This window comes from Notechis scutatus, chromosome 3, assembly GCF_049901735.1.
Source record: "Notechis scutatus isolate UNSWTSFEM ecotype Mainland chromosome 3, rNotScu1.2, whole genome shotgun sequence".
In the NCBI taxonomy this organism is placed as follows: Eukaryota; Metazoa; Chordata; class Lepidosauria; order Squamata; family Elapidae; genus Notechis; species Notechis scutatus.
In genome coordinates this window covers 162,560,445-162,572,780 of record NC_142011.1, presented here as the reverse complement: position 1 = coordinate 162,572,780, position 12,336 = coordinate 162,560,445, and the positions used below count along the sequence as shown (strand labels likewise).

At 33.8% G+C, this 12,336-nt stretch overlaps 1 protein-coding gene across 6 annotated transcripts in view; it reads right to left on the bottom strand.

Moving 5' to 3' along the window:
• The window catches only part of RBBP8 (RB binding protein 8, endonuclease), a 56,773-nt gene that overhangs the window by 16,386 nt on the left and 28,051 nt on the right, over positions 1 to 12,336 (bottom strand). For all 6 annotated transcript variants that reach the window (XM_087961625.1, XM_026670318.2, XM_087961624.1 and 3 more), the window contains 7 exons: positions 12,136 to 12,293; positions 9,028 to 9,126; positions 5,508 to 5,593; positions 2,761 to 2,840; positions 1,490 to 2,300; positions 1,136 to 1,259; positions 447 to 538 (listed from right to left, as the gene is read on the bottom strand). In XM_087961625.1, the coding sequence (XP_087817751.1) occupies positions 447 to 538; positions 1,136 to 1,259; positions 1,490 to 2,300; positions 2,761 to 2,840; positions 5,508 to 5,593; positions 9,028 to 9,126; positions 12,136 to 12,293 (1,450 nt within the window). The remainder of the gene's footprint in view (positions 1 to 446; positions 539 to 1,135; positions 1,260 to 1,489; positions 2,301 to 2,760; positions 2,841 to 5,507; positions 5,594 to 9,027; positions 9,127 to 12,135; positions 12,294 to 12,336) is intronic.

Genomic DNA, 12,336 nt, shown 5'->3' with positions numbered 1-12,336 from the left:
TTTAACTTTGCTGTTATATTGTAAGCCGCCCAGAGTCACTGTATTAGTGAGATGGGTGGCAAGAAATTTAACAAACAAATACATGAGGGCCAGTTGCTGAGAGCCCAAAGTGCAGTCTGATGGCTACATAGGGGGCTATTGGAACTTTGAACTGGGTCGTAAGTCCCTTTTGGGAGGTCCATTGTAACTTTGAATGGTCATTAAATTAGACCATTAGAGATTTTAATAACAAACGGTTTCTATGTGTATTGTATAAAGAGCACTGTTTCAATGTAAAGTTATGTTTAGGGATTAGCTATAAAGCTTTGCATTATCAATAATTAAATGTATATCATTTTTTATTTAGTCTTTCAAGAAAAAATTGTTTTGTTTTATTTCATTCTTAATAGATCAAAAGTCTAATTTATTCAAGCGAGTTCAATATGCAAAACTGTAAAATTCCTTACTTTTGTGTCAATCAGAGTAACATCCATTTTGTACTGAGAAAGGTCAGCTCCTGGATCTATACTCCACTGCACATTTTCCAAAAATATTTTATCTGGAAAGGAAAACAGAAGTTTTAAGTGTAATGACTGTTCTAGTGACAAAATTCCATACCTACAGTAATCCGATATAAAATACAAATCATAGTCTGTATAATTACAGACTTCAGGTGTCATAAACATAAAAAGCTATACAAGAGAATATGCAAGTAGTAAATTAAGAGAAGATCCCAGAAACAAAAATAGCATGAAAATATCTGTAGCTGGAAGCATGTTTTGGTTATGATGTTACCAACAATAATACCAGAGGTATGTATTGTATTATATTACATTACAATACCAGAGAGAGTAATGCTAGAGAGCCAGTTTGGTATGGTGGTTAAGGAATCGGGCTAAAAACTGGGAGATCTAGTCCCGCCTTGGACATGAAGCCAGGTGGGTGATCTTGGGCCGGTGACTTTCTCTTAGCCCTAGGAAGGAGCAATGGTAAACCATTTCTGAAAAACCTTGCCAAGAAAATTGCAGGGACTTGTCCAGGCAGTCTCAGAGAATCAGAACAGAATTGAACAGAAGAAAAAAGAAACAAGCAAAGGAGTTAGATTCAAAGCCTGTGACAGTCCTATTCATTTATAAAGTTATTAATAAAAAGATACCTTGCTCAAATTGTGTGATTTTTGTCATCCTGCAAGGATTTGGCTGAAGTACTGATGCTGGTTCACCTATTCCATGTCCCGATCTTATTCTCTTGCATATTGGTTCCTGATCACCAGCAACCTCCTACCAAAACAATTGAGAACATTGTAATTTTTAGCATAGAATTATTATCTGCCTATGCATATTTTCAGTAGCATTTATCTTCTGTTCATCAAACCTATATGCAGAAACAAAAGTACTCTCCTGTGTACCTTGCAAAATCTCTATAGGAAGAAATGAATTCAATTTCTCAAAAAAACTCAGAGTTAAGATAATGGTGCATTATAAAATAAATGCCTCAATCACATACTTACTTTTATAATGTCATCATTTTGCAAAGGTGGATTAGAAAAAATAGCAATTTCCTCTTTTATATCATGCTCTTTCACTGGGGACATTTTGGTAAGAGATTTTAGGATTGCTTCTTGTACGCAGGGATCATCTTGTGAATCTTTGTTCATTACAGAATTACTATTGGTGATTTTAGATGAAGAATCTTTCACTAGAGGTTGAAAAACACCATGGAGAGTTGCCTGCCTCATTTTTATTTTGGAACTCTCCGCAATTATTTTTTCACAGGGAAAATCAGAGAAGCGATCGGACAGATCCAAAGGTTTATCAATCGTGTTATCTCTGGCAATAGGAAAAACATCTGCATAGGACGGAAAAGCATTTTCTTTTTCACAGCGGATTACATGGTTGCTCTTGTCATCATTTTTTTTCCTTTTAGAACATCTGTTCCCTAACAGTTTCTGTGATGGAAAGCCACCTTTGATGATGTCACTTTTATCCAGATGTGTATTGGTCACACATGTTATGGGTTCCTCTGAATTCTGTTTCAAAGCCACTTGTCTATCAATTGGGGCTTGATTGAGAACTGTTTCTATTTCAGTCCCAAGGCTCATAAAAGGAATGTCTTCAGATTTTGATCTCACTTTTTCAGATCTTGAAAGAGAAGAATTGTTGATGGATCTGTTTTTCAGATTTGATTTTTTCTCGGCTGCTAAAACAGATGGGGAAAAAACTAAGCTACTTTTAATATTGGTAGAAGCCCCGAAAACAGGAGAAGGTATGTTGGAATCCCATGTTGTAGGTGTAGAAGGATCGTCAGATGGGTCGGAAAATCTGAACAGAATTAAATTTTATAAATAAGATTAAAAGAAATTGCAAAACAGGATTCTGCCTGCAAGTACTTTTAGTGATTTTGATATATATATTATTTATACCATGTTCCCACAAAAAAATTTAAAAGTTAAAATCTTTGAAATATATGAGCATTTATGAGTAAGAATTAAAAGGATTAAAATTAATAATACAATAAGTTCACGAGTTGAGCAGCAGACTCAGGTACTTAGGGAATCATGAAAAAGCTGTTAAAGACATAACATTATGAAAACATATAAGTAGGTAGCAGGCAATCTTCTATAGGAAAGGAATTTTTAAAACCAGGTATTATCTTTGAGAACAATATCTTCTTAGTAGTTATCCACATCACATGTAATAGAATAAAGTATTTATAAGAATATATCCAAATATAATCCTAAAGTATTAATAATTCATTCTTTTTTTAAAAAGGAAGACTCACTCTAAATTGTCACTATTATTTTTATAGCACCCTTGAGCCAATTGTTTTCTTGTAACTCCAAGTGGTTTGCTGCAAGGTTCCTATGGAATAAAAATATATGAGTTCAGAAATAATTCTAATATTGCACATTATCATTTTCTAATGCATCCCAATTATATTTATTCACTTAGTGAACAAATAATATTATTATTAATTGACACTCTTAAGACCAAACCAACCAACTGGTTGGGACCAGTGTACAAAGCACAGAATTATCAGATCTACATGTACAGAGTTCTTACTAAACATTTAAATTCTCAGTGAGATTTGTGGGATGGAAAAGGGAACATAAAGTAATATAGAATCTTGAATACTGAAAAGGTGAGTGAACTGTATATGACACTTAACTGTTCCTTGGCTTCCCAAGCAAGTATTTTGTAGTCCTTAACTTATGACCCAAATTTCCATTGCTAAACAAGACAGTTGTTAAGTGATTTTTGCCCCATTTTATGATCTGTCTTGCCATAGTTGTTAAGTGAATCACTGCAGTTGTTAAGACAGACAGTTATTTTCTTTCTTTCTTTCTTTCTTTATTTAGATTTGTCAATCGCTTACAAGATAATAGGTATAAGTACTGTATATACATAGTTATGAATACATGAAATGGGTACATGTAAGAAAAATAAAAGAAACAATAGGACAGGGACGGTATGCATGTTGGTGCGCTTATACATGCCCCCTACAGACCTCTTAGGAAAAGGGTGAGGTCAATAGTAGACAGTCTAAGGTTAAAGTTTTTGGGGTTTGGGGAAGAAACCACAGAGTCAGGTAGAGTATTCCAGACATTGACCACTCTGTTGCTGAAGTCGTATTTCCTGCAATCAAGTTTGGTGCGGTTAACTTTGAGTTTGTATCTATTGTGTGCTTTGTATTGTTATGGTTGAAGCTGAAGTATTCATTGACAGGTAGGACATTGCAATGTATGATTTTATATACCATATTTAGATCAGACCGAAGACAGCGTAATTCAAGGTTTTCTAGGTCTAGAATTTCAAGTCTGGTGGCATAAGGTATTCTACAACGAGTAGAGGAGTAGAGAACTCTTTTTTAAGTGAAACTGGCTTCCCCATGGGCTTTATTTGTCAGAAGGTCACAAAAGATGATCATGAGCCCAGAACACTACAACCCCCCATAAATACATGCCAGTGTCCAAATTTTGATCACGTGGCCATGTGGATGCTTGCAACAGTCGTAAGTATGAAAAATGGTCACAAGTCACTTTTTTTCCAGTGCCATTGTAACTTTGAATAATAACTAAATGAATGGTTATAAATTGAGGATTATCTGTTTGCTTGGTTTTTAAATATATACTTATATCATAATTTTCAAATGCAAATATATTTTTGTATTACTAAGGAATTAGTACATAAATGTAACTTTTGTTGAATAGTACTTTTGAATACTAGCCTGCCTCACTGAATTGTCCTGCATAGAGTTAAAATACATTTGAAGGGCTGGGTCAGTTAGTCATATATTTTGAAAATAATGTAGAAAAAAAATACTTGTGACTAGAAAAAGGTAGACAAAAATGATGAGAGATTAAAATACCAAGTACTATAGAAAAACATGAAAAACTAAATATATTCTCATTGACTTATAAACCCTTATTATAACCCTTATTATTTTCTAGAATGGGTTTTTATGTCAAATTAAATCACAAATACATGAGCCATATTATGGCTTAGTACAATGTGGGAACAGTTAAGGGACCAATATAAGGTAAAGGTAAAGATTCCCCTCGCATATATGTGCTAGTTGTTTCTGGCTCTAGGGGGCAGTGCTCATCTCGGTTACAAAGCCAGAGCCAGTGCTGTCCAAAGACATCTTCGTGGTCATGTGGCCAGCCTGACTAAATGTTGAAGGCGCACAGAACGCTGTTGCCTTCCCAACATAATGGTTCTTATTTTTCTACTTGCATCTTTACATGCTTTCGAACTGCTAGGTTGGCAGAAGCTGGGACAAGTAATGGGAGCTTACTCCGTTACATGGTGCTACGGATTTGAACCGCTGAACTGCTGACCTTTCCAATCAACAAGCTCAGCATCTTAGCCACTGAGCCACCGTGTCCCCAAGAGACCAATATAATTATACAAAAATAATTATGATGAGGTAGGAAGCAACCAGTCTGTGTGAATGAACCACCAATAATGTTTAATACTACCTGTATTAAAAAATATTGAGTAAGCCTTCTCAAACCTAGTTGTGAGAGCACACGACTTTTTATACTATGTTAATGTTTGTTAAAAAATGAATTATGTTCCAAAACTATAACTAAAGAACCAGTGTGAAACAATGAATAGTTATATCTATTCAGCAAAGAAATGCATTTAGCAGTGCAAAAAGATTTCTATCTATTCCTTCATGCTTATTTCTAGTAATTTGCTTTCCAGCAAATTGAGGCCAAACATTCCTGTAATTTTCTTTGAAAAATTTATGCAGATTCAGGAATGATGTAATCATTTCATTTGGCATAACGAAAATGTAAGATAGACTGCAATTTTTAGAATCTATCTTATTTAGCTTTTTGGAAAAAGATCAGAAGCATCCATTATAAATTACAAATGCCTGATTGCTTTATGTATTAGGCTTAACAACCAGTGGTATGTTTTGTAAGTCATTAGATGGAATAAAGAAAGGAACTAAACTCTTGTCTATGAAAATTAATCTCTCAAATAGACTTTATGACAGATCTTAAAAATAGTACTTACATGTTCATCACATTCAAGTGTTTCTGTAACAACTGCCTTCAAATTAAAATGCACTGAATTGGGACATTCTTCTTTCACTTCTTTGCCTGTACCAATGGAAAAGGAAATCAGCAAAAAAAATACAAGATAAATATTTCTCCATTTTTGGTAATGGTCTTTTCAATCTTTTGTATACTGAATTAAGACTTAGGTTTTGCATCTCCTATCTAAAGAAGAAGAAAAAATTCTACTGGTTAGATTGGTACAATCTTGTACCAAGTCATTTACAAGCTATTGGACACTGAAATATTCTTTTTTGCTAATCAGTCTTGTTCAGAAACGATCACTTTTTGGTTACTTAGGATTTTGAATCCATGTAGGGAGCATTGCTAAATTCTCTCGTTATCTTGTAGTCTGTATTATGAGGTCAGCATTTCGCAATAAGCATATCTTAATTTCACTAGTTCTTGTAGAGAGCAATTATCATATTTTAATGGACATACCAAGTGTTAAATTCAACTTATTCTTTTAGCCTCTAACCTGCTTTGCTTTCATTTGACATACAAAACTAGTTGTCATAAACCGGAAGCTGCTATTTTTTGTGGTACATTAGGTCAAGATTTTTGCTCTATTTTCATCATCTACTATACAGTAGTATAGTCTCGATACTGAAAATCTATATCATATCAATATTGAAAATCCTGTATAGCAATAGCACTTAGACTTATATACCGCTTCATAGTGCTTTACAGCCTCTCTAAGCGGTTTACAGTCAGCATATTGCACCCAACAATCTGAGTCTTCATTTTCCCCACCTTGGAAGAATGAAAGGCTGAGTCAACCCTGAGCCTGGTGAGATTTGAATTACCAAATTGCAGGCAGCCAACAGTCAGCAGAAATAGCCTGCAGTACTGCACTGTATGGCTATTTAATAGTCTTATCAATGCTGTCAACAATTTTTTTTCCAATTTTCTTGTAGTCTATATTTAGGTTATATATTTATAAGTAAAAATATTTTTTTAAATAGTATGTTGAATGTTGGTGAAACTAAAAGAAAAATGAGAAATATGAAATATGAAAGTTCTGAATCAAAGTGGTTTTATTCTATGAAATGGAATTGAATATATTACTACATGAATGGAAGTACATATGTATAGACATATGTAGATTAATTAGGAATGAAAAAATACTAAAACAGAATGGTACAGAATGCTATAATAATTATTATGGATGAGTATGAAAGTACTAATTTGTAGACTGATGATAATTGGTTTGAATGGTGACAATAAACGCTGCAGGGGTGACTTTTGAGAAAACTGTGCAAAATTCTTATTATATGTCATCCAGTAAGAAAATTATGTTAGGAACCATAAAGAAATGATAGGAATGAGCAAGAGGGTACAGAAAAATGATTCAACCTTTCAGAGATCAGGAATGAATGAGAATTGGGATTGTTGGGATATACCTGTGTAGAAAGTGCTATTTCGAATATGTCATATAAGCTTATTTATGAGCACATATGGCAAAGGAAGGGATTTAAATCTAAAAGCAAGATTGATTTGAATGTTTTTGATGAAATGCTGGGAAAATTAGTGAAAGATTATGAGAAATTCTGAATATGGGATAGACTATTTCTTAGTAGTATCAAGTGTAACCTGGGAAAATGGACATTGAAGGAACAAAGTAAAAAGAAACAAAGAGGTAAACAATGTTATAGTGAACTAGATTTAGCTGTATTTACTTTCCTTTTACCTCACAGCTTTACTTTCTTTTTATTTCCTTTCTGCCTTTGAATAACATTACTTACTATGAAAGGGAACAGCATCATATGCATCTGTGTATTTATGTGTGTGTCTATGTATTGCAGAAATAGTTCCTTTATTATATAGATATTAAAAAGCAAACATTAAAATAATTGTTATTGGAATCCTTGCCAAATTATGTTTTTCAATGCTACTTGAAAAGTGAAGAATCTGAAAAGCATAAAAAAGCTTTATAACAATGCCATCACTCTTGTTGCTAAGCAAAAATTACCAAGCTGACCTTAAGTGACTGACCAAAGAAATCAGTATTTATTAAAGCTACCTCCTGTTTTTCAGCCAAGCTGGCTCCTAAAGTGCTAAAAACAAAGAACTTAAATAAATATGCAAGCAGTAATTAATAGAAAAATACAGATTAAAAGGACGCAGGGAGAAAATATTCAGGCTTTTGATCCCTTCATGTTGCTTTGCTGATGAACTAACTTGCTGAGGTTCTTTATTGCTTCTTGAAGCTTGGTGGGATATCTTGAAGAAAATTATTTTTAAATAATTCATGGCACATATGAAAAACTTGCCTAAGTAGCTCTAATTTGTCCTCGTCATCAAGATTACATTCACAATTTCTGTTACAAACGTCCAACTTAACCAAAGATGTATATCCTTATAACATATCTATATCAAATTTTCTGTGTCAAAAAAAACCCTTAACCCACTAAATACTATTCCAATGTTTAAAAACTTATTAAAAACATAAACCTTTTTCTTACAATATACATAGAAACTGAAATTTTAAGTTTTAACTTACGTTTCTTAATCAAAAATTAATTACACTAAAATAGTTTTGGCTGGATTTATCAATATTAAAACGTGCATATTAATTTTTTGTCGCAATATTTTGTAACTTAGTATTCCCCGCAGATATAATAACGTGTCATAAATTCTCGATAACATACTTTTTCTGGCTGCAAATTATAATAATTGTATTCCAGCAACAGCTGAAGCATCAGTTTGGTCAGGGCTACTGTACACTTTACCGTATTTGCCGGCGTATAAGATGACTTTTTTGCCCCGAAAAACATGCCTCCAAGTGGGGGGGTCGTCTTATACGCCGGTATATCCACTGCCGGCTTTCGGATGCTTGTTGGACGCAGCGAAGGCGCCTCTGGCTTCCTGGATCCCCTGCGTCGCTTCCGCTTCATCCCGCTCGCCTCGCTCCGCCCGAGGCTGCAGCCTTACTGCTCTTCCCACGGCCCCTGGCACTCTGCCCTGCCGCTGCAGCCCCGGGATTTCTGGAGGCGTTTCCGGTGGTGGTGGGGGTCGTCTTATACGCCGGGTCGTCTTATACGCCGGCAAATACGGTAGTTATTTTTGCAAAGCCATATGGCTCAATAAATAATTAAATATACCTAGTATATTAATGTATTTCTAACCCATTTGCTTTGAATCATCTACTTAATTTTAATTTGTTGATAAAAATCTTAAAAGTTATACCAGCAAATAAAGGCTTCCAATATTATGTAGCTGAATGCCCAAGTTACACAAGCTTGCAGCAAATAAAAAGCTAAGCTAAGAATAATTAACTTACATAAAGATATAATATAATTGCTTTACAGTTCCATCTGTTTCTTCAAAAATATTATGGAATTAACTGTTTGAACATCTGCTTCTTTTCTAACCAAAAAAATAATATAGGAGATCTCTTTAAAAGATTCTTTGTTATTAAATAATAGTGTTGTTATTGTTATTAAATATTAAGTAATGCTAAAATTGGTGATATTTACTTGAAACTGGGGACAACTGTGGATCACATGTATCTGCTACCAATATTTCTTCAGAACAAGCAGGCTCTTGAGTAGGTGACAATTGAATATTTCCATGTTCTAGAAAAAAAATACAGAATTTATATTTAAATATTTATTTATAGAAAACCTTAAAAAAATATCTGATATGCTTAGATTTCAAATGGTTTTGATTTCTAGTTAACTGTCTTGCCTTTCTTCTATATATATAATGTTAATGTTGACATAATAAACTGACAAATAAAAGCTGAGTAGATCTGGATGTACAAATCTATTTTCTCTGAGAGAATTTGAGTAGTTTTTGTATGTAAATAAATCAGCAAAATAGCTGAGTAAGAACTGGATTTATTGATTCAAATTTCAATAAAGTACAAATTCAATATATACTTTAAACAATTCACATTATGCTTAAATAGAACATAACTACCAGCCAACCTAGTCAAAATCCCCACAAAATACTTTTGTATTAATTAATTAATTCTATGCAACAATTTGAACACCTGTGGATTTCCATTAAAGTGGTCCTCTTTGTCTTGATTGGCTTTTAGATATCAGAGTTATGCAGATAGCTGTATATTTTAATTGGTTTCCATATTTTGATTAGACATTAAATTATATTGTAAAAAATGTCACTTTCTGTCCAGAATACTAGAGAAAAATGCATTTATTTAGAAGTACCTGTAGTATTGAAGCCTAAAAATTGGACAACATTTAAGGATTGAGGACCTGGGTATTGAACAAAAGATATTGACCAAAGAACAGCTTGCTTGTTAGTCTAAATTAGGCAGGTATGTACAGTGATATATAATGAAATTTAGAATATATACCATATTTTTCACCCGATAAGACACACCTGACCATAAGACTCACCTAGGTTTAGAGGAGGAAAATAAGAAGAAAAATATCAGACGGAGACTGAGAGGACCACAGACTCATTGCCAGCTCTGCCTATTGACCCCTGCACTGCTGAAAAGAGACAGAAGAGGCGGGCAATGACAGAAAGAAGAAGTGGGATTCAGCACTATAAAAGGACACCACTGTGGCGGCCCAGCTGCTATTCACCAAAGGACCAGCACAGACATTTCCACCCACTTTTGGGGGTGGGGGAGTGTGTCTTATGGAGCGAAAAATATGGTAATAAACTAGATAAAATATTCTGCTTTTGTCAATGGTTAATCAGATCCTTTCAGGAACAGAAGGTTATAAAAAAACTTAGACCATAGGATAGGCTTACTTTTTCATAGGTTTTACCATTATTGCTTTTTTAAAAAAAAACAAAAACCTGAAGTTAAACTATTTCAAACCAGAGGTTGTATTCAGCAGGTCCTGACCAGTTCTGGAGAACCGGTAGCAGAAAGTTTGAGTATTTTGGAGGACCAACAAATACCACCTCTGACTGGAGATTTTACAGTATCCTTCCCCTGCCACGCCTACCAAGCCATACCCACAGAACCGGTAGTAAAAAAAATTTGAATCCCACCACTGTTTCAAACCCATTATATATTTAAAAAACAAAATTATAAACAAGCACATTTGAATGGAAACTAAAATATCCAAAATAATTCCATGTACTTTAAAACGCAAAGAGGTGACTATTGTACATAAAAGCTCTAATAATGAATGTATGTCCAAGTAATGATTTTCAGATAAATGCATAACTATATTTTAGCTATTTAAGAAAAATTTAATACTGTTTAAAAATAAACACATTCCAAAAATTTCACTTTGTATTACAACTATATACATAGTAAGAGAATTGCTTTCATTACTTTCAATTTGTATTTTTATCTTTAGCTATATGAATAATAACTTAGCTTAAAAGCTTTTGCATTATTTATCAAATATTTATCAAATTATTTATCAAATTCACACACTGCCCATCTTACTATCCATGTCCAAATATAATTAAAAACATAATTAAAACAGAGTGAAAATTAAAATGAGTGAAGTTTAAAACATAAGCTAAAAAGTGAATAAGATTAAAAAAAAGTGGAGTACCAGCTAACCCCGGGGTTCTGTGCCACTCCTTGAACCCAATGCCAGATGGCAGAGCCAGGTCTTCACTCTCTTTTGGAAGGCATAAAAAAGTGGAGACCAACTTCACCTCTGGGGACACGATATTCCATAAGGCAATGGCAATGGCAGAGAAGATTCTTTTCCTTGAATCCACCAATCAAATTTTTTTAACTGACAGGGCCCATAATATATCTTTCTTGCCTGCCTGGGTGGGATGGTCAATGCAATTGGGACAAGATGGTTCCTCAGGTAACCTGGTCCCATGCCATAAAGGGCTTAAAGTGATAACCAACATCTTGAATTGAATCCAGAAGAATACATGTACCCAAAGTAGCTCACACAGCAGAGCTGTTACATATGCAGTCTGGATACTCTTCAAGAGTAGCCCCATTTAAAGCACATTGCAATAGTCCATATGAGAGTTGACCAAGACATGAGTGAATGAGAGAAGGGCCTCCTGATCCAGGAAGGGCTGTAACTGGCACACAACATGAAATTGAGAAAAGGCCCTCCTAGCCACAACTGCTACCTGCTCCTTGAGTAAATCAAGTAAATATTTAAAACATGCTTTTTCATTAAATAACTATACTTCAAATTAAAATCAGTTTTAAATAACTCTCTCTGTCCATCTCTGTCTGTGTTTGTATGTGTATGAGTAAAAGTTTTTAAATAATATCATCCATATTTTCTTTTATTCTGATTTAAACTTGGATATCATAAAATTAAAATCCTTCTACTGTCCACAAGGTGGTGATGTAATGCTTAAAGAAGGAAAGCAGCTAAAATTAAGAACTTATTTTATGTAGCACACTGTTTTTGAAGATAGTTATATTATTTCAATGAAACAGATGCTTAAACTACCAAATGGATCATTTGAATATTGCTTATCTGAATTACTTATATTCAAATGTCTACATTCTGAATATTTTTGTTTGCTAGTATTGAAAATGAGGTTTAAAAATTGATCTGGTTTAACAGGCAAAAAAGGAGCATAACATTTTTTGTTCTGTTATCTTTGAAATGACAACTATTCCCAACTACTTTAGGGGATGAATTAATTATTAAAAAATATACCATAGATTCTTTCTTTCTTTTCCAAATCTGTGCACTTTTGTTCTGTGTACCGGATATGCCTATTTTCTCGTTTTCGCCGCATTCGATTAACCATTGAAAGTGACAGTGACTGAACTGGTGAACCTGGAACAAAATCTTCCATATATTTCTCTTGCTCCCTAAAGAAAACCATAGAAGAACAATATGAATAAAGGCTAAATA